The sequence below is a fragment of the Sparus aurata genome, unplaced genomic scaffold (genome assembly GCF_900880675.1).
Source record: "Sparus aurata unplaced genomic scaffold, fSpaAur1.1, whole genome shotgun sequence".
NCBI classification, from domain to species: Eukaryota; Metazoa; Chordata; class Actinopteri; order Spariformes; family Sparidae; genus Sparus; species Sparus aurata.
In genome coordinates this window covers 253,285-276,313 of record NW_022045102.1, presented here as the reverse complement: position 1 = coordinate 276,313, position 23,029 = coordinate 253,285, and the positions used below count along the sequence as shown (strand labels likewise).

The 23,029-nt window shown below is 42.2% G+C and overlaps 1 protein-coding gene across 2 annotated transcripts in view; it reads left to right on the top strand.

Annotated features, from left to right (window-relative positions):
- LOC115577576 (H-2 class II histocompatibility antigen, A-K alpha chain) overlaps positions 1-22,824 on the top strand; it is a 28,778-nt gene extending 5,954 nt beyond the window's left edge. The window contains exons 3-5 of one of the 2 annotated variants that reach the window (XM_030410461.1): positions 8,054-8,338; positions 22,264-22,271; positions 22,564-22,819. In XM_030410461.1, the coding sequence (XP_030266321.1) occupies positions 8,054-8,338; positions 22,264-22,271; positions 22,564-22,620 (350 nt within the window). In that variant the 3' untranslated portion in view covers positions 22,621-22,819. Of the gene's footprint in view, positions 1-8,053; positions 8,339-22,263; positions 22,272-22,563 lie in introns of both variants that reach the window. The other variant, XM_030410462.1, reaches the window with a different exon arrangement.
- Positions 22,825-23,029: the final 205 nt, after the last annotated feature.

The following is a 23,029-nucleotide window of genomic DNA, read 5'->3' as shown; positions in this document are numbered from 1 at the left end:
CAATTACACAAACACAGCTTATCAGTCAAAACACACTCACATCCTTTTAATGGAAAAGAGAAAAATAAAAAGAAAGATCCAGATTTTTTTTCTTAAGTCTTAAACTGTCTAATTTTAAGTGCACTCTTAGTTTAGTTTTGTTGGCGCGCTTTAGTTGGAGCTCATGATGGAAACCTTTGATAACAGTGCCTATGTGTGTCGGTGATGTCAGCTGGACCAGGCCGTGGCTGATGAATCGCTGCCCTGGAAAAACAACAACCACAGACCAGCCATGATAATGACGTTTGTTCACAGAAAACACTAAACTGCATTGTTGAAACAAAGAAAGAGGCTCAGAGGAACAGACATCTACACGAGTGGACACCGAACCAAATGTAACACTGATCCTGTGAGGAAAGCAAGATTCATGAAGAAACAGAATTAGATACATCCCCATGGACCACAGACTGAGAGAGGGCAAAGAGCTGCTGAGCAAAGACATCGAGTAGCTGAAACCACCTGAAGACTTTATCAATACCGTCAATCAATACCATGAAGAGATTACAGAGCAGCAGGACCACATGTTCACTGATGACAACTCGGCTAAATAGATAGATAGAGAGATAGATAGATAGAGAGAGAGAGATAGATAGATAGATAGATAGATATAGAGAGATAGAGATGGAAAGAGATAGAGATAGAGAGATAGAGATGGAAAGAGATAGAGATAGATAGATAGAGATAGAGATGGAAAGAGATAGAGATAGATAGATAGAGAAGGATAGAGATAGATAGATAGATAGATATCAAATCAGTCTTTATTGGTATGGCGCTTTTCATACAGAAGAGTAGCTCAAAGTGCCTCACAGAGATGAAAAACAACAACAGAAAAGGGAAACAGTGAATAAAATCAATAGAAGAAAATTAAAAGAACCCAACCCTCCCACCCCCACAGACATGCACAGAGACATACACAAATACATACACACTCATACGCACACTCACACATACGCACGCAGCCACACAGACGCACACATTCACACACACACATACAGTAGCTGTCACTACAGAGACATGGCTGGGTACTGAGACCTGAGGCGCAGAGGAAGCTACCTTTGGGGGGCCAAACACACTGAGAGAGATCCCGGTCCAAGTCCGCAGGGAGTGCCGCCACAGAAACCACCCCAACCAGAGCAGACAGGAGGCCCCGCCAGAGTGCAGAGCCCTCCAGCCACCCGGGCCAAAACCGTCCATGGGACAGCACCCCCAACGGCCAGACCATAGACAACTCCCAGTCTGGCAGGCCCCCATGAGGAAACACTGGAGATTAAAAACTGATAGCCTAAAACAGTAAAATAAAGCAAAAAGCATAAAGGCTAAAAACACGAGGGACTAAAACCTAAAATCATAACGGCTAAAAACACAAGAAACTAAAACATAAAAGCATAAAGGCTAAAAACGTGAGAGATTAAAACAGTAAAAAAGGATAAAGGATACAAGTGCTCTGATTAGCACAGCATAAAAGGAATTAAAAAGAATTACAATTTCAATTAAAAGCCTGGTTAAAAAGGTGGGTCTTTAGCCTCTTTTTAAAAACCTCAACAGTCTGTGCGACCCTGAGGTTCTCCAGCAGGCTGTTCCACAGTCGGGGCCCATAATAACTGAAAGCCACCTCCCCGTGTTCTTTAGAACTAACCTGTGGTGGTCAAAAGGCCGGTGCCGAAGGACCTCAGGGTCCGCGGGGGCTGATAGAGTAAAAGCAGGTCAGATAAGTAAGAAGGCCTAAGACCGTTAAGACACTTAAAAACTAGTAAAAGAACCTTAAAATCAATCCTGAAATGCACGGGAAGCCAATGCAGCGACTTTAAAACCGGTGTAATGTGCTCCCGCCCTCTGGTCCTCGTCAGCACTCGTGCAGCTGAGTTTTGTAATAATTGTAAAATCAAGATGCTCTTTTTGGGAAGGCCAGAGAGCAGGGCATTACAGTAGTCTAAGTAACAAGAGATAAAAGCGTGCATCAGCACCTCCATGCTGGCCTGAGAGAGAAACGGGCGGACTCTAGCTATATTCTTAAGATGGTAAAAACCTATCTTATCTTATATTTTTGATGTGTAGAATAAACTGAGCTTAGAGTCAAAAATCACACCCAGATTTTTTACAGATTGTGATGGCTTAAAATCCTTTAACAGCTCAACCTTTTGTCCTGGTTGAGCTGTAGGAAATTTGCTGCCATCCATGTCTCGATATCTAAAATGCAGTTAAAAAGGACATCAATAGGCCCTGTGTCATCAGGAGACACGGCGATGTACAGTTGCGTATCGTCAGCATAACTATGAAAGCTGATGCCGTGCCTCCTGATGACGTCCCCAAGGAGAAGCATGTAAAGATTAAAAAGAATCGGACCTAAAATTGACCCTTGGGGAACCCCACACTTTATTTTGTGGGTTCCTGAGGAACATGTACTTACAAAGAAGTGTCGATCTGTGAGGTAAGAAATGAACCAGTTAAGAACAGTACCAGAGAGACCGACCAGGTTCTTCAGTCTATCTAATAAAATGTGATGGTCTACTGTATCGAAGGCGGCGGTTAGATCCAGTAGTACCAGACTGTGAGTTTATGGTTATCTAAGTTGCACCTGATGTTGTTTAAGATCTTTAAAAGGGCTGTCTCTGTACTGTGGTTCATCCTGAAACCAGACTGATACTTCTCTAAAATGTTGTTTGCGATTAAAAAATCATTTACTTGATAAAATTTTACTTAAAAACGGTAAGTTGGATACAGGCCGATAATTATTAAAGATGTTGGGATCTAGGTTGCTCTTCTTCAGAAGGGGCTTCACCACCGCCGTTTTAAAGGAGGCGGGGAAGACCCCCGTCTGAAGAGAGCAGTTCACCATGTATAACAGCTGATCCTCAAAGGATCCACAAAGTGTTTTAAAAAACGGTGTGGGAATTGGGTCTAATAGGCAGGGTGTGGGCTTTACTTGGGAGAGGACTCGACCCAGTGTTTCCTTGGGTAAAATCAATGATCCAGGTGTGTCCATATTTAAAATCTGTTGAGGTAAAAGACTCAATCTGATGTCATTGATTTTACTTCTGAAGTGGTCTGCAAAGTCCTCGCAAAGAGCGTCAGTTGGTGTTTTGGAGGATCCATTAAAATTTGTGTTTGTTAAAAGGTCAATTGTGGAGAAGAGGAATTTTTGGCTGTTTCTATGTTTGTTGATGATTTTTTGGAAGTGGGAGATTCTTGACTGTTTGATTGCGTTATTGTAGGTTTTGAGGTGTCCACGTAAAATTTCATGGTGAACTGTTAACTTAGCTTTTCTCCATCTCCTCTCAGCACTCCTGCCGTTTCTCTTGAGTTTTTTAGTTTCTGTATTTCTCCACGGGGGTGTAGGTCTTGTATTAATTGTTTTTATTAAAAGTGGAGCCACAGAGTCCAGCGCTGATTTTATTTTATGGTTAAAACTGTCAACAATAAAATCACATGGTGCTGGTAAAATTTCTGCAGGAGTGCTCTGTAAAATCTGTATAAAATTTGCAGCCACTTCAGAAGTTTGGTAGCGTTTCCTCACTGTTCTCACTGGGGCCTCCCGCTGGTTAAAACTGGTGATTGTAAAAAAACACACAAAAGTGGTCAGACACAGCCAGGTCCACAACAGAGGGCGCACCAATGGACAGGCCATAGGTTATGACCAGGTCCAGAGTGCGCCCCCTGCTGTGGGTCGGCTGTGTGACATGTTGTTTAAGATCTAGGCAATGTAGAAGGTTTAAAAATTCTCTCGACATAGGATCTGAGACATTATCTATGTGTAAATTAAAATCACCGGTTATTAGTATTCTTTTATAATTGCTATGGGTAATTGATTATAACTCTGAGAATTCACTGTTAAAAGAGGTGGAATAGCGGGGTGGTCTGTAGACTGTCATACAGAGGATGAGGGGGCTGCTAAAAACAAAGGCATGATACTCAAATGATAAATATTTGTTAAAAAAGACTTCATTTGACATCATGGTGTCTTTAGTGATTGATGCAGTTCCACCTCCTTTTTGTCCCCCTCTTGTAGAAAATAAAACCTCTACCTGCTGCAACGAGCCCATATGCATCTGGATGGTGGAGGAGGCACTGTGAGGATCACATTCTTTGATTTCTCTAGTGCTTTTAACACCATTCAGCCTCTGCTACTGGGTGAGAAGCTGCAGGTGATGGGAGTTGATGACACAATGATCTCCTGGATTACTGACTACCTGACAGGCAGGCCACAGTTTGTCCGTATGGGCAGTGTTCTGTCTGATGTGGTGGTTAGTGATACAGGAGCTCCACAGGGGACTGTGCTTTCGCCCTTCCTCTTCACCTTATATACCGCAGACTTTCAGCACAACTCTGAGTCATGTCACCTGCAGAAATTTTCTGACGACTCAGCTGTTGTTGGGTGTATAAGAGAGGGAGAGGAGGGTGAGTACAGGACACTGGTAGACGGCTTTGTAGAGTGGTCCGAACAGAATCACCTGAGGCTGAATGTCGACAAGACCAGAGAGATGGTGATCGACTTCAGGAGGAGGAAGATGCCTTCACAGCCACTACGGATCAGAGGGGAGGTGGTGGAAGAGGTGGAGGACTACAAATACCTGGGAGTGGTGATCGACAACAGACTGGACTGGAAATCTAATACCAAAGCTGTGAGCAAGAAGGGTATGAGCAGACTATATTTCCTGAGGAAGCTTAGATCCTTCAACGTATGCAGCAAGATGTTGGAGATCTTTCACCAGTTTGTTGTTGCCAGCATCATTTTCTTTGCTGCTGTGTGTTGGAGCAGCAGCATCAGAGCCAGCGACACCAACAGACTTGATAAAATCATCAAGAAGGCTGGCTCTGTACTTGGTCTCAGGTTGGAGTCTTTTGAGACCGTGGTGGAGAGGAGAACGCTGAACAAACTGTTATCCATCATGGACAATGATCAGCACCCTCTCCATCACACAGTAGACAGACAGCGGAGCTCCTTCTCTCACAGACTGCTGCAGCTCCGCTGTCGAAGGGACAGATACAGGAAATCTTTCCTGCCACACGCCATCACACTGTACAATAATAACAGCTAAAACTCTGGTCATTACACATATTGTCTGTGCACTGTGGTTTTTACACACTCATTTCACCGCACCTTATATTTTATCTTGCATTACAGTCACTCTGCCTATTTATAAATTTGTGAATACTAATAGTACATTTACATTTTTTTAAATATTTCTTGTACATTTCTTACATTCTGTACATTTTTACATTTTGTACATTATTTTGTATATATTACTTTTTTGTTTCTATTGCTATTTAATATGTCTAAGTGTTCCTCTTATTTCATTGTACTGTTCTTGTCTCTGTGTAATGCTGCTGCTACACCGAAATTTCCCAGCTTGGGATCAATAAAGTATATCTATCTATCTATCTATCTATCTATCTATCTATCTAAAAAGTTAAAATGTGGTGGGGAAGCCTCAGTGAGAACAACAGGTGCATCAGTGCCAAGCCATGTCTCTGTAAGGAGAATGCTATCTAGGTTGTTATCTAAAATTACATCGTTTATGATGAAAGATTTATTAAAATGGCTGTGCTGAACGTGCGCTCTCTTTTAACATCATGTCTTTTCAAAGGAATGTTAAAAACACAATTTGGTCTAAAAACAGTCCTGGGTCTAATTTGTCTGCGTGAAAGTCTGGTTTCAATTGTGTGGATGTTGTTCCGTGCCTCTGGGGCGACTGAATGGGGAGCGTGTATAGTGAAGGAGGGGGAGGTTGAAGGTGAGTGAGGGGTAGAGTGTCCGTGTGCATGTGTATGTACCGTAAGTCAGGAGGTGGGTGTGGTGCAGGAACGGACAGTCAGGTCAAGTTAACAGATAAAAGCCGTGATCCCTCCTGGTTTTGGGTGGAGGCCGTCCCGTTTAAAAAGGCGAGGCCTGTTTAAAAACGCTGCAAAATTGTCGACAAACGGGATACTTTTTGTCAGGCAGTACCCCTTCAGCCACAGGTGCAGCTGACGAAGGCGGCTGGTGGTGACATCACCATACCGAGGTGGGGGAAGCAGGCTGGTGATAATTAGCCGCTTTCCCTTGTCCAGCAGGCAATCCACGAGGGAGACGTAATCCCGTTATAGTACCTCCGACTGCTGATTTTTGAGGTTGTTAATGCAGGCCTCCAGGACCAGCGTGGAGGCCGCGCTGTGCTGTTCGCTCAGCTTAAGGGCAGAGGATGCAACCTCATTTACGCTGGCTCCAGGGTGGCAGAAGGTCCGGCCACTGTGTGCTGCCACGTGCCTGACCATGGAGGTCCCAACAACCAGTAGAGACGGTGTGCGCCGCTCCACTGGCTGCCTGGAGGTGTGGCGGAGTCAGGATGGGGCGACGCTGGATGGAGCCTGAGGTTCGGGTTTATGGCACCGGACCGTGGTTTCTCCTGGCCGAGATGGAGGGGAGGGATCGGGCTGGACGGATGGACCCCGGATCCTGGGCTGGTGAGAGCCACGACCAGCTGGATGGGAGGGAAATCCTGCAGGCTTAGGATGTCAAACCTGTTATCCAGAGGCAGATCCGGAGGCGGAGGAGGAGGACATTGACGAGCCCCAGCGCCCCTGTGCACCACTGACCAGTGTTCCCCCAGTCTGAGTGGAGTTGAGCTCACCGGAGCCTCCACTCCATCCTCCGTTATGAAGCACAGCAGGTCCGCGGTGCGTAGGCAGGAGGTGGAGGGTGCCTATGACTTGGTCTTGGCTCCCTGGCGGTGCCAACGGGACTTGGCTAGTGCTGGTGCCGGAGTTTCTGTGGTGATCGAGCCGGTCCATGGCAAGGTGGTGTTGTCCATGGTCGTCATGTTCTGGTCACCAGCGCCGGATGTCCTCAGGTGGGAGATCAGCTTCACCTGGGTCGTGGCGACAGTGGAGAGATCCATAAGGATTTTGTCCTTCTGTTTGAGGTCAGCCTTCAGACCAGAGATGCTGTCCCTCAGTTTTGAGAGGGTTGGGAGGCAGGATTCACACACCGCCAGCATACCTGCAGCCGGCGAGGAGATTCGGCGTCCAGTAAGCAGCTCCCGGAGCTACCTGTGGCTAGCTGGTTAGCTAGTTCGCTAACGTTAATAGCGAATTGATGTCGGGAGTCAGAAGTATTCTGTCCTGACTTAAACAAACTTTTGTGCTGTGTCACTGTTTGTTAGATAGAGATATAGAGAGAGAGAGAGATAGATAGATAGATAGATAGATAATCACCAAGGGTATATTAGGTCATCATAGCAGCAGGTATATTCAATTACAAGTACAATCAGAGCCCCCGCACCACTAGGGGGGGCCCCCCCTCAGGTTGCAAGTCTGGCCTCAATATCTGAGGAGCAACCCGACGGAAAAGGTGTAAAAAGTACCTGGCATTTTTATTCATAGCACCTCCGCCGAAGTTCCAAGCAAGCCAAGGGGGTACGTACGCCCGCTGATTGGTCAGATCTGGTGTCTACCGCGTCGCGTTGCTATGACGACCAGAACTACTAAGTGAGGAGAGGCAGGCGAGTTCCCTGAAGTGCCACGGTCACCACGTGGTTGATGTCACACGTGGTTTCTGGCTCTGCAGCCTCACCGTCCCCTCCTTAGCTCCTCCGGTACTGTGAGGGTTTGGGGCCTCAGGGCGATCAGCTGGTTGCGATTGCTCGCAGTAGTGCAGGCATAGCTTCCAGTCACCAGGAGCGACCAAAGTACAAAAAAAGTAACCAGGAGATATCCAAACCGGTGAAGAAGCATCTGATGTGTGGAAAGTGTGTTTATCCACAGCGCAATGTACAGTTTCGAATAAAAACAAGATAAAAACACAATAAAAACTACAAAGTACCAGGAGCTGCTACAATAGGCTGCCACTGGCACGGCACCATCTTGTTTCAGACAAGTGAGGACAGACGAGTCAATGAAAGCTTTACAAAATTAATTACTAACTAGAGCTGTCAAATATTATATAAGGAAGAAAACTTCACAAAAACATGAAACATGAACTTCCTGTGACTACAACAAAACACTGAAACAAAACAAAACATACTGTGTTTTTGTTCAGATGCTCCCTCCAGTCCGATGATCTACCCCAGAGACTACGTGGAGCTGGAAGTGAAGAACACCCTGATCTGTCATGTGACTGGTTTCTATCCTGCTCCTGTGAAGTTCTCCTGGACCAAGAACGGACAGAACGTGACTGAAGGAACCAGCGTCAATGTTCCTTACCTCAACAAAGACGGAACCTTCAACCAGTTCTCCAGACTGGACTTCACCCCCCAACAAGGAGACTTCTACAGCTGTTCAGTGTCCCATCCAGCCCTGAAGGACCCACTGACCAGGATCTGGGGTGAGAAAACTTTATTTACATTGACCACGATACAAACTTTATTTACACTGACGACAAGTACAAACTTTATTTAAACTGACCACTGTACACACTTTATTTAAAGTGACAACACAAACTTTATTTAAACTGACAACACAAACTTTATTCACACTGATGACAATACACAATTTATGGAGTTCCGGCAAGATGACGTACTCAGCAGTCGCATCCATCTGAGATCCTAAATAAAGTCCCGATGTAATAGAAAGTCATATATTCCACTTTCCTGAACAGTTAAAAAGAAAATAATTCAGCTCGAAAATGAAAAAAAGCAACAGCACGAAACCTTCGGCAGCGAAAATCCTCCCGTTTACAACCCATATGAACAGCGATGACAACTGTTCAACATTGATGGAGACCGCTAACGCTAGCAGCAACAAACGGGACAGAATGTCGACAACCCCTGCAAATACACCAAAAAAATCACACATGGATAAGAAATCGAAAGGTACGCCTCAGGAAAACGATTCCAACACATCTACTGACACCATACTGAAAGCTATTTACACTCTTGGAAAATGTGTTGACAACCGCATGAAGAATGTTAGCAAACAACTTAACTCAGAGGAGCTGGAAGAATGTAAAACGAATATAAAACACCTGGAAAAACAGATTGAATCACTCACAAAAGATAATGATGACATTAAAGGTCATTTACTGAATCAAGAAAGATACAAAAGGCAGGAGGTCACATGACCTGTGGAGAGGATGGCTACGTAGCACTTTCGCTCCTGCTCCCATTACCTACATTTCAATGAAAAATTACCTTTTTATTTAACTTAACCTTTATTTTTGAGCGTGTTGTGACATTTAAACATCCACCCTGTGAGATGCCAAAGCCAAGAAAGTCCACCAGGCCTCTTGACCCCAACCATGAGTCCTCTGACGAAGACGAGAGTTATGAGGGAAACAAGCTAACTGCCATGCTAGAGACAGCCATGGAAAAACAGCGGAGTTTATGGTGGCGCAGTTTGCAGGACTAAATGGAAGGCTTGACGAAATAAAAACTGAGATGTCTCTTGCACTAAGGAAGTTGCTAAGCTGCGTACTGACTACAGCGACCTTCGCAAAAGAGTCGACAAAACGGAGAATACCATCAAGAGCAACAAAGCTTAGTCAGCGGACTTGGAGGTCAGAAACCGGAGGGACAACGTGTGTATACTGGGCATCCCTGAGGGCGTGGAGGGACCCAACACCTCCCAATTCATCTCCACAAATCTCCTGAAATGGTTCCCCAACCTGGGTGAACAACAGATGGAAATCATGCGAGCGCACTGCGTCGGCCCTCCAGCTACTGGTAACCGAGGTCCTCAGACGCTAATATGCAAAATGTTCCGCTTCACCGACCGTGACAAAATACTCCAAGCATCGTGGAACACACCTGTCAAGCGCCAAGACCGAGAGATTTGCTTCTCTGATGACTTCAGCAGCTACATGGTAATGCAGCAGCGGGCTTTCTCCCCAGCCATGGAGGAAGCGAGGAAGCAAGGTCTCCAAGCCTTCCTACTCTACCTGGCCAGACTGAAGCTCATCCGCGAGCAGGATCAACACATTTTAGACTCAATCACCGAAGCCGAGGACTTTCTTAACACGAAACCGCAAATGGAAAAGACGGAAGGACCACTGGACAGTAGCTTGCTGGATGAACATGCCCAGGACTGATGGCAGATCCCACCTGTTCAACTTTAACTAGGCCATCTATCAGAGTGTCAGTTCTTGGATGCTGACTAATGTTACTTGATATAACCATCGCTCTGTTGTTTGTTGTTTTTTTTTCTGTTAATGGCCTAATAGCCTTCCTGCTCACTGCCAGTATACAGTGTTGACTTATTTCTATCTGACATTGTTATGCAACTTAACTTTAAAGGTGAAGCTAACTATTGTAGCTAAGTTCATTGCCAAGTTTGTACAGCTTCTACGGTTTTTATAGCTTTTACAATTTAAGGTAGTTCATTTTAAACTGTCAGTATCTGACAGCTATTTTCTTTAAGGGGGACGAGCGGATTCGACAGGCAGTTTCCCTCTCTCTCAATGCCAAGTGCCTGATGTTTTCTGGGAGGGATGTTTATTTTTTTTGTTTTTTTGGTTCTTCACTCACTTGATTCTCGGTGTAAGTTTTGGGGTTGTTGGCGACAGGGTATTGGGGGGGGGGGGCTAGATCTTCTTATCTTTATTGTAACACAGCCATCATCATCTCTATTTGTGTCCATAGTACAGGCCTACATGTTTGGACTCAATTGCTAAATACATTGCACATTGCTCAGCCCATTCTAGCCCTACAACTGAACCATGACAACTTTACAGTGAAATAGTTGGAACACGAACGGAATAAACAGGCCAGTTAAACGTGCTGCTTTCTTGGATTCTCTCCGTAGAAACCACACTGATATCACATTCATCCAGGAGTCCCATCTTAAAGCAACTGATGTACAGCGATATGCTAATAGACAATATTATGTAGCAGCATCAGCGTCTGTTCTGTTAACCGTCTAAAACCTGTGGCTCTCTTATTGTTTTGAAGCACTCTCTGTACATAACCATACTTGATAAATTTGGCAGTGAAGATGGCCACATTACTTACATAAAAGCTATAATTGCTGGTCGTGAACCAGCATTTATGTCAGTGTATGCACTTAACCAATTCCATCCTATATTTTTCACCACACTGTCTGAAATTCGATTTGAGATATGATTTTGCTATAATCATGGGTGCAGATATGAATGCGGTTGTAAACCCGACTTTAGACTGCTCGAGCCCCGCAAGACACTCAGTCTCAAAGTTCTATTTCAGCCTCTCCAAACTGTCCAAATTTATATCTGACTTCAGCCTAATTGATGTATTGCTATTAACCCTACAGTTAAGCAATATAGTTTCTATTCTGATGGACACAAAACCTACTCTCACATTGACTACATCTTAACCTCTAGCTCAATCTCCGAAATCCATAATGCAGTGCTTTCTCCTACCCCATTATCTAACCATAGCATCATTTTAGTCAAACTTACCTTACTGAACACACCTACCAGAGCAGCTCGCTGGCTTCTTAACACAACTCTGCTCAAAAGTAAAGATTATTGTGTCTACCTCCAGAGACAGTTGAGCAGATTTGTGGCTAAGAATACTAGTTCTGTTAATGACCCTCGAATATTCTGGTAAGCTCTGAAAGGATGTATCAGGAACACTGATAGCTTTTGCCTCACATCTTAGTAAGACTCGGCTGGCCAAAATGAATCATCTTGAATCTAAACTTACTTCCCTAGAGCATCAACAGCAACTCTCTTTCTCTGAAGCCAGGAAACAAATCATCGATGTGACAAAAATTGAGCTCAATTCTTTGCTCAGACAAATTATACCCCAGACCCCAGGGGGTTAAGGTTTGTTGTGCACTCTGTGCTGGTTGTACTTTTTAAAGGAGTAATCAGTAATCCGATTACTTTTTTAAGGTAACTGAGGCAACACAGTCTACGGGGTTAAAGCCCTGGATGTTTTGCACTCCTAGCGACGCCCCTGTACCAGACTATACATCGTGCATGCGCCAAGCATGGCCACACAGCATAGATGTACCGTGGGAAATGGTATAACAATAATGGAAAATGTAAATTAGATTTATTATTTCATTTTGATTTTCTTGTTTATTATATTTTCCATTTTGAGCTGAAAATAGGAAAACAAACACCATTTTTCAATATTTGGTGCATACAGAAATTTTTTTTTCGTTTGCCAAAATAAATGGAATAACTAGAAAAATTTGCATTTCCTGCGAAAATACAGTGTAAGTGCCAAAGACTGAAGTGATTTCGGAAATCTGCTGAATGTACTGCCGAAAATGCATAAAACTATAATAATGGTCAAGAATTTGCAGAAAAAGCTAAACTTTTCAAAAGCTGAAAAGGCAGAAAAGCTGAAAGGTTATAGGCTGAAAGAACTTAAAAATGTGACAAAGGGCTGAAAAGCTGTAGAGTGAAAGGACTAGAAGAGCTTGAAATGATGAAAAAAGGCTGAAATTGTGAAAAGTTAAAGGCTGAAAGAGATTGAAATACCTGAACAGTTTCCCTAGCTGAAAATTAAGAGGGCAGAAAGAGCTTAAAAAGGTGGACAGTTTCTCTGGCAGCAAATATGCTGGAGCAGTTGCAGAGCCAAAGTTGAAAATGTTGTTACGACCTGGCTCGTGGGGCAAAGGGAAGCAACATAAACCAGAATGTTTTTGGTAAAATAACAAGTTATTTATTTGCAGGATTCACAAAAGGAACAGGAAAAAGGGCATGCTGGATGCTGCTCAACTCAAAGAAATAAATATAACTTAAAGAGGTCTCTCCAAAATGAGAGATAACTACTAGCTACTTCCCAAAATAATTAATCAATGTCAGCAATAATCAAAAATCCAAAATAAGCAGCACCCTCTAAACGTAGTGTCTCTTACATCAAGATACTACAGGTGTCAGGTTGGTGTCAGTAAACCCCCACTAAAAACCTTGCCCAAATTCCTTACGGCAATTTCACAGGTTTGGGATAACACAAAGGAAACTCAAAGAGCACTACACACACACACAAGGCCAGTTGGTCAAAAAGGGCCAAAATCACACAGAGGGAAACTATTTAAGCAGAGGGATGGTCTGGAAGGTGGTAGGTGGTTGGAGGAGATGGACAGACACCACACCAATCAGATCACCGGCAGAACCAGGAAGTAGGCAGGTGTTGTGCCATCCAATCCTCGGCAAGGGATCCCACATCCTGCTTAGCCTGACATAGATGCACAACACAATGCACATAGATAATGGATGAGGCTGTAACAATGTCCCCATAAGAATGGGGCAGAAGGATGAATGAAAAGGCAGGAGGATGAATATTTTAAAAAGCTAAAAAGAGGGCTGACAGAGCTTGAAAACGTGAACAGTTTGATATCTGAAGAGTTTCTCCAGATAAACATAAAGCTGTATGAAGAAGCTGAAACAGCAGAAAGATAAATATTTTGAAAAACTGAAAAGGCAGAAAAGCTGTAAAGTAAGAGGGCTGAAAGAGCTTAAAAAGGTGAAAAAAGGCTGAAAGGGGGCTGGAAGATTTTTAAAAGTTTAACATTATGTTTGCTGAACATGAAGTTGAATGTTTTAAGGAGTTGAAAAGGCAGAAAAATGAATTATTTCTGTAGAGTGAAATGTGAGGGCACCAGAGCAGGTACATTCTGCTCTACTCCAGAAATTTAGGCTCAAAACTAACATAACGGCTTATGGGGGAGTTGCTGGGATGCTTGTCGCTCTGAGGCTTCAACAGCCAAAAGTGTAAGTCCTACGTCTGAAATAAATAATACATTAACTGAAAGCCAACAAGATTTCCTACATTTCTAGGTATATATTGTCGATGTAAAGTAAAACGTGGGATTGAAATCAAGCTGAAGAGAATTTTTTCTCCTGTTTCTCTGGCTGAACATATGCTGCAGCAGGAGCAGAGCCAAAGATGAAAACGTCCCCATTAGAATGAATGTTAAAACGCCTGCGCGAGAGCGACAAGAAGTCGACCAGCTGCCCCATAAGCTGCGATGTTAATTTTGAGGCTACATTTCTGGAGGAGAGCAGACGGTACCTGATTTGTCTCTCGCTGATGTGCCCTCATTTCTCACTCGACAGAAATAAAAACAACATGACCGAGTTCAGCCATGTGTCCTCTCACTCAACATACAAATATTATGGTGATAACCATTACAGTTATTCAAAAATCGCAGGAGTTTGGGAGGCGTTTTCACATTCATCCTTATGGGGACATTTTCATGTCTGTCTCTGCTACTTCTCCAGCATGTGTATTAGGAGTTTAAGAGTTTATTTATTTAAAACAGGGACAATGCACAAAAGAACATTAATCTCGTAAAACAAGAAAAAATGTATTGAGCCAGGTTATAGCAATTTTGCTAGTTTCCACCTGTAGTCCCTGGGCAGGAAAGAACAGATGAAAGAACAACAATATTAAAATCGTTGAGACAGAATAAAAAATGATGTGCCATAGTTTTTTAAAAGTAGACAAAACAAACTAACAGAAACAGGGAAGCACCAGGTCATGAAAATGCACAACAGAGCTTAGCACAACAGCACATACTCTCTGTTATTTTCATCACACATTCAATCACAAGCATTCAAACACAAGCACATACATAGATAACAGTCCAACCATCCCCATCCCCATTCTCTAATAACCACACTCAAACACCTATTAATAACCATACACATACATACACATACTCACATAACTCAGCAATGTGAGCAGGCTTGCTTACTCAATAACCAGCGCTTTGATAAGCATGAGAATGTGTGGGGATTTGTACATAGGATAAATTCTGTGGGAAGGGCATTCCACTGACTCATGGCCACACATGAAAAGGAAGAACTACCAAATTGAGTTTTACGTTTTGGAATGCTACACTCACCCCTCGTGACAGATCGAGTTACTCATGCAGTGTTTTCAGAGCAGAGTGTAACACATTTTTTCAGAGGCTGAGCAGAAGCATTGTAAATAGTTTTGTGAAGTAAACAGACATTTGAGTGTATGATCAAGTTTTCAAAACTCAGAATACCATATTTAGCAAGTACATGACAGTGATGGTAATGCTGTGGTTTTTTGGCATGGATCTTGAGGCTACTTTTATACAATGATTCGAGTGGTTTTGTAACTGTTTTACATGCCTGAGACCAGGATTTTTAGTTTTAAGTTTACACCTGTTAGTAAAGAACATAGTTACAGTTTTATCAACATTTAACATAAGGCATGAATTATATAACAAGCAGTGGGGAACCTTCAGGGCCTTCTACGCCTTCAGAGAAGGCCTAAATAAATAAGAAATGATAATAATAACAATAATAATAATAATAATAATAATAATAATAATAATAATGATAAGTATTCAATGAAAAAATATATGTATTTTTTTATTTCTATCTCATTTAATTTAATACAATATATTATTACATTTTCTCTCATTCATTGGTTAGGACTTCACGAATCCCGGGGAAGGCCAAGCTATATGTTGTGGTGTGGAGAGTGACGGGGAAATCACGGTTTGATTTCAAGAGGGCGGGAATAAAACAAAAGATCGTAGGCCTTCATGAAGTCCGAGCATCGAATCTCTGCAGACTGGTGAGAGCGGTTGATTTAAATGGAGGAAGACGAGAGTGACGTTGTGGCTAGCTTAATAGCATCGCCTTTTTCAAGGCGGGCTTTCACAGAAAAACTTAAAATAATAGAAAACGGAAGACCAACTCCAGAGCTGGAATTAAAAGAAAAGGTTAAGAAAGTGGAAAGGCATTTCAAGACTGAAAATGATCAGCATGGATGACTGGCTGTAAGAAAACAAACAGGCTATACTGCTGGAGTTGTTTACTTTTTACAACTGACAAGTCACCCACCTGGGTCAGCGGCAGATTTGTCAGCCTTACAAATCTGACAAAGTCAGCCCACCGACATCAAGATTCTGCGGCACACCTGCAAGCCATGGTCAGTTTGAATACTTTTGGGGACACAAGAGTTGATCTTCAGCTAGAAGAGCAGCGCCGTAATCATACTACGGCCCACAACAACAAGGTCAGGCAGAACAGAGAGATCCTGAAACGTCTCATCAATGTCGTCACATTTCTTGGAAAGCAAGAGCTTGCATTTCGAGGACATGATGAGAGTAAAGATTCTACGAACAAGGGGAACTACTTGAAGCTTCTGGAGTTTTTGGCGGGGTATGACAGCCCTCTGCGCTGTCATCTGGATTCGGCCACTGTTTTCATCGCCACCTCCAGCAAAATTCAGAATGACCTGATTCAATCGGTGGCAGATGTAATGACCGAAGCAACGAGGGAGGAGGTGAGGAACGCGCCTTTTGTCTCCGTTATGGTAGACGAGACAACTGACGTAAGTAACTCTGCTCAGATGTCATATGTCCTGCGTTACACCACTGACGGTGGTGTCAAGGAGCGCTTTTTCCAGTTTGGTGATGTCAGTGGTGATAAGCACGCAGAGGCCATAGTTCGTCAAGTTTTGGAGTTTCTGGAGGGCTGTGCCTGCACCAATAAAGTAATTGCCCAGTGTTACGATGGAGCTGCAGTCATGGCATCTGGACTGAATGGTGTGCAAGCTAAAATATTGGAAAAAATACCACAAGCTCTCTTCCATTCACTGTTATGCGCACTCTCTGAACCTAGTCATGTCTCAAAGTGCTGCCAAAATCAAAGAGTGCAACATTTTTTTCTCCCACCTAAGTGGCCTCGCAGCTTTTTTCGCAACGTCAGCCAAACGCACAAAACTCCTGGATGAAATATGCCAGCGAAGACTGCCCAGAGTGACTCCAACACGGTGGAACTTCTCATCAAGTTTGGTTTGCACTGTGTATGAGCGGAGAGAAGAACTCTTGGAGCTCTTTGAATTCATTGTTGACAACCACAATGATTTTGATGATGATGCTGTACACAGCGCTGATGGATACACTGCACTGCTGACGGACTTCGAGTTCTGCTTTCTCCACGCCACATTCAACTCCGTGTTCGCCTACTCCGACGTGCTCTTTGGGATCTTGCAGAATAAGGAGTGTGACATGCAGTTCTGTTTGTCCAGCATCGAGGACTTTTGCAGCACCACAGAGAGAGAAAAGGCCAAATTTGACTCCATCTATGAGGACACTGTGCGCGAAGTCGGGTTCCCAGCGGGCGCAGGGCACGGAGAGTCGGAGATGTGCGCGGAGCGTACCAGCAGCTGCACTGTGAAATCATGGAAAACATCTTCACTCAGCTGAGGAACAGGTTCAAAGATCATGAAAAACTCATGTTCCTTGCCCTTCTGGACCCAAAGAAGTTTACCTCCTACAGAGAAAACTTCCCCAGCTCTGAGTTCCAGAGCCTCACGGAAAGCTACGGGCTGCATTTTGACCTCCCCAGGCTCAAGACTGAACTGACGTTCATGTACAACATGGCAAACTTTGAGGCAAGGAGCCCACCAGACCTGCTGCACTTTCTGACTCTTAAAGAGCAGACTGAGAGCATGCCGCAGCTGTATCACCTCACCTGCCTGGTGCTGACCATCCCGTGTCCACCTCCTCCGTGGAGCAGTCTTTCTCGGCTCTGAAGCGCATCAAGACGCACGCCAGGAACATTACTGGACAGGATCGCCTGGGAGCTTTGGCACTGATGTCCATAGAGAAAGTACTTCTTTTGGAGCTCAAATCAAAGGACAAACTTTGTGACGCCGCCATCGCCCACTTCACAAAGAAAGACTGACGAATGGACTTTGTGTTCATTTAAGGTAGGCCTCTGTTATAATACACCTTGATTATTATTTCAAGGGATTAAGATTACTGGCCAAGTGGACATTCGGGAATTTGTATTTATTGCGGAGGTTGTCCCAGCGCAAATTGCCTTGAATTCAATATGTAATCAATCAATCAATCAATCAATCAATCAATGTATCAAACGTATCATAAGTGTGTGGTTGGATTTTTGTTTTCAGAGGGTTTTTATTCCCCTCATGTTCACTTGTCTGTCTCTTTCCCTGTGGAGAATTAAGGTAGTATAGTAGTAAAAATTGTGACTTCAATTTATTTGACATCGGTATTCATTGCGCTATGCATAATTGCGCATGGAGAGGCATTTGCACTTCATTGCAACTTTAAAAAATAGTCTTTGTATTACAAGCTTTGTGTAACTTTTTGAAATTGTATTGTAGATTGAAGTCACTCATAAGAATAATTTCCATTTTATCATGTTGTTTAAGGATGACATTTAAGAAATCAAAGAAGTCATTTGAGGCAGCACGGGGACAATAAACTGCAAAGACAGTGAAAGACATCTGGGGAGATGCAATTTTCACCCCCACACATTCCAGGTTATTCTCTGGAATAGTGATTTGTTGACTTTGAATGCTGTCTTTCACATATGTCAGAACACCTCCCCCTTTCCCTTTACTTCTATCCCGTCTGTACACATTATATCCTGGGACATTAAAGACAGACGAGGGGGTATTAGGAGTTAACCAAGTCTCTGTGAGGCATAGGTAAGAAGGTATCTGAAGAATGCATGTGTAGTGTGTGAGCCAGAGTGCGTGACATCATCGCGAGAGTGTAGAGCAGCTGGAAAATATTGAAAAAGAATTCTCTTCAGCTGGATTTGGATCCCACCTTTTACTTTACATAGATAGACAATATATGCATACAAATGTAGGAAATCTTGTTGGCTTTCTCCATGGTTGCTCCTGCTCCAGCGTATGTGCAGCCATTTTAAGCTCTTTCACCCTTTAACTTTTTCACATTTTCATTCTTTTTTCACCTTTTCTAAGCTTTTTCAGCCCTCTTACTCTATAGCTTTTCATCCTTTTCCATCCTTTTCATCCTTTTTTCACCTTTCTAAGCTCTTTCAGCCTTTAACTTTTCAACTTTTTAGCCTTTTTTCACCATTTTAACCCCTTCCAGCCCTCTTACTCTACAGCTTTTCATCCTTTTTTTCACCTTTTTAAGCTTTTTCAGCCCTCTTACTCTACAGCTTTTCATCCTTTTTCACCTTTGTAATCTTTTTCAGCCTTTAAGTTTTCACCTTTTTTCACCATTTTTACCTCTTCCAGCCCGCTTACTCTACAGCTTTTCACCTTTTCAGCTTTTTAAAAATCTTTTTAACCTCTTCCAGCACTCTTACTCTACAGCTTTTTTGCCTTTTCAGATACTCACATTTCTGCCTTTTCAGCTCTTTCAAACATTCAGCTTCATGTTCAGCAATTAAAATGTTCAACTTTTTCAACCAAGACACTAAAGACAAGATGAGGAGCAGGTGGGGTGGAGCAGCAGGTGAGATAACAAGGGGGTAGCACAGAGGAGAAAATACTGGGGAAACCATACTGACAGACAGAGGGAGACAGACATGCAACAAGAAGGAAGGGGAAAACATAGAGGAGTTGCTGAACTGACCGAACAGGACATTACAATCAAAACACAAGTTAAAGCAGACTGAACCATGACAAAAATACTTAAAATTCCCAATTCCCCCAAAGTGTAAAAACATTCATTTTACAATTATAAACAACATTTATCCTTCAAATGAATTTATGAAAAGAAGATTTAAATTTGTGGTAGAAAATGGTCATATTTGTAAAATGAATCTGGAAAGAACAGAGCACCTGTTTTATGAATGTGAGATGTCCGGCTCCAGAAACATTGACTTCTGGTCCTTTCAAAATATTCAAATAGGAGTAATCCTCAAAGACAAAAAAAATTAGTTTTTATTGAATAATCTCATTATTATTACAAAATATTACATATGGCAAATCCCTCCTCATGGCTCGCTCTTAAGAATAAACTCTCCTTGTTACAAAAATGTCTGAAACAAATAGATAATCATTTATAGCAGAATTTAACCTTTACTGAACTCCTTGTGTTTAATTAATATGGATTTACTTCTTTAATCCTTGGTGGCAAAAATGTACACGCACAAAATCTGCCTTAAAATCCTAATACATCAATATTTTTTTTCTGCTTTTTTTTGCTTGAATCCCTTAATTAACTTGTTCCCTGATCAAAATGATCAAATATTTAATAATTTTCAGGATGTTAACCCTTTAACTGCCAGTTTGATTATTTGAATTATCAATTATCTTTTTTTTAAAAAAAACACAAAAAATGTATTATTTTCTATATTAGAAGTAGTAGGCTTATGGGGCTTTGGTGGTGATTAGAGTCTTGGATATATCAAAGATTACCAACAAAATTGATTTGATTGCATTAGTATATTTTATGTAGTAACAGATACTCCCTCTAACCACCTTCGTGGCCAAAAATGTGGTTTTAATGGAAGTCAATGGGGCCATTGACTTCCATTAAAACCACATTTTTAAATCTCACTACCATTACAGTATAAAACCATGCATTCTGTAATGTCAGCATGCCATTTTGAAGAGAAGTAGTTATATTTGGCATTTGTGTGTGTGTGTGTGTGTGTGTGTGTGTGTGTGTGTGTGAAATGTTTTTAAATCAACATCTGATTCATCAGTGTGAACTCTTATACAGCATGTGACCTAGTGTTCCCTACAAATGCACACTTGGTGGTGGAAGACCTCTTTTTCATGCCTCTGCACAACCAGCACACACCTCTCCTTCTAGTGGAGCTGGTCAATGGCGCAGTCAGGATAAGAAGTCTCATGTATGCCCGAATCTCTTGGGCAACCACATCACTCCATCCTGACACTGAACGCCTCCTGTATAAGTTTTTCATTTGCAAAATGAGCTGGATTAGGTCAGGAGTGAAGAAAAGGTCAAAAGATGATGCTACATTATGGATTCTTGGTATTGCATATCTCGTGGGCCCTGGCATCATGCCGGTGGGTGCCTGCATGTAGCACAGAGTCTCAGCATGAGATGGAGACCACACTTGCCCGTCCACTGACTTTTAGGATGGACAGGATCCTCAGTGCCCGCTTCACTCTCAGAGGATGGGTCAGAGGCACTCACAGACGTGGAAGACTCCAGCGAGCCTTCTGTGTCAGACTCCCCCTCGAAGATCGTGGTTTCCACTGATGAACCCTGCAGCTCGCTGTCAGATAAAGGCTGCATGACCATTTCTAATGCCTCTTCTCTTCTGAAATCCCTTTTCATTTTTGCACCCTCTCTGCGCACTAATGAAATGACCCCTCAGACAAGTTGCATGTTTATCTTTGGCTGTGAAAGCAGCCATGTGTATAAACACACTAACCTCTCTCTCTCACACACACACACACACTCACTCTTACTCTCACTCACTCTCTCTCTCTTACACACACACACACACACACACACACACACACACTCTGGGCCCTGGTAGTCACCCGGCTCCATAATATAACTGGCAAAAATACAAGAATTTCATGCATCGGCCTACAATGGGACAATGGTTGAATCTGGTGAAAAACATCAAAAATATCAAATATCACTAATTTTCTTCAAAATGGCATGCTGTTATTACAGAATGCATGGTTTTATACTGTAATGATAGTGAGATTACAAAATGTGGTTCTAATGGAAGTCAATGGGGCATTTTTGGCCACGAAGGTGGTTAGAGGGAGTATCTGTTACTACATAAAATATACTAATGCAATCAAATCAATTTTGTTGGTAATCTTTGATATATCCAAGACTCTAATCACCACCAAAGCCCGCTCAGCCTACTACTTATTATATGGAAAATAATACATTTTTTGTGTTTTTTTAAAATAAATAATTAGTAATTCAAATAATAAAACTGGCATTTAAAGGGTTAAAATCCTGAAAATTATTGAATATTTGATCATTTTGATCAGGGAACAAGTCGATTAAGGGATTCAAGCAAAAAAAAAAAAAGCAGAAAAAAATATTGATGTATGAGGATTTTATGGCAGATTTTGTGCGTGTACATTTTTGCCACGAAGGTGGTTAGAGGGTGCAAAATGCATTACAGGAAAATAAAAGACATGTAAGAGTAAAAGACACTGGATTTCAAAAATTTGACTAAAAGGAAGAGTTCCTGCAAAAATCCATTCCACAAGCTGTAACACAGACAAAATTATCGCTAAATCAAAAAAAAAGTTGAGAAAAATGTACAAAAATGCATGAGGAGGGCACAATGGTTAAATGATTTTACTTTTAATTATTTTTATTTGATTTTATGCTTCTCTCAAGCTCTTATATGAGTTTGTCATCGTTAATGTAATGGTCTTTGTTTAAATAAAGTTTTAAAAAAACATTAAAACCAAAAATTTTACTAAAACTGACAACAGAACAAACTTTATTTAAACTGAAGACAATACACACTTTATTTACAATGACAACAATATAAACTTAACTGAAACTGACAACAATACAAACTTTGTTTTGATTTGAGGTGAAGCAGCAGCAGTGTGTTAATGTCTCTCTCTGTGTTTCTGTCTCCAGATGTGGAGGTGTGTTAACTTCTCTCTGTGTTTCTGTCTCCAGATGTGGAGGTGTGTTAACGTCTCTCTGTGTGTTTCTGTCTCCAGATGTGGAGGTGTGTTAACTGCTCTCTGTGTGTGTCTGTCTCCAGATGTGGAGGTGTGTTAACGTCTGTGTGTGTGTTTCTGTCTCCAGATGTGGAGGTGTGTTAACGTCTCCTTCTGTTTCTGTCTCCAGATGTGGAGGTGTGTTAACGTCTCTGTGTGTTTCTGTCTGCAGATGTGGAGGTGTGTTAACGTCTCCTTCTGTTTCTGTCTCCAGATGTGGAGAAGACTCTGCCCGGTGTTGGACCTGCAGTGTTCTGTGGACTGGGTCTGACTGTGGGTCTGCTCGGTGTGGCTGCTGGAACCTTCTTCCTCATCAAAGGAAACGAGTGCAGATAATTGGTCGGGGATGATGATGTCATGAGAATGAAATATAAAACTCCAACAGTGTTAACTTGAGTTATTACGCTTTTGTTCAGTTTAACAACTTTGCTATATGTTTAATTCTAAATAAAATATTCACTCAAATAAAATAAAAGTTGTGTGATTTTTAGATTTCATGTGAAGTCTTAGGAGAGACTTCCTATTTTTTCAAGTCTAAATATTTGTAATCACGTATACATCAAAGGGTTTTCTGTAACTGTAATAATTCTTCCTGTTCAAAGTGAGTGTAAAGAAATTTATAAAAGTGATTCCAGTCAAAACAAAGTTCCCTCCCTCTCAGAAGCATGAGCAATTTTATA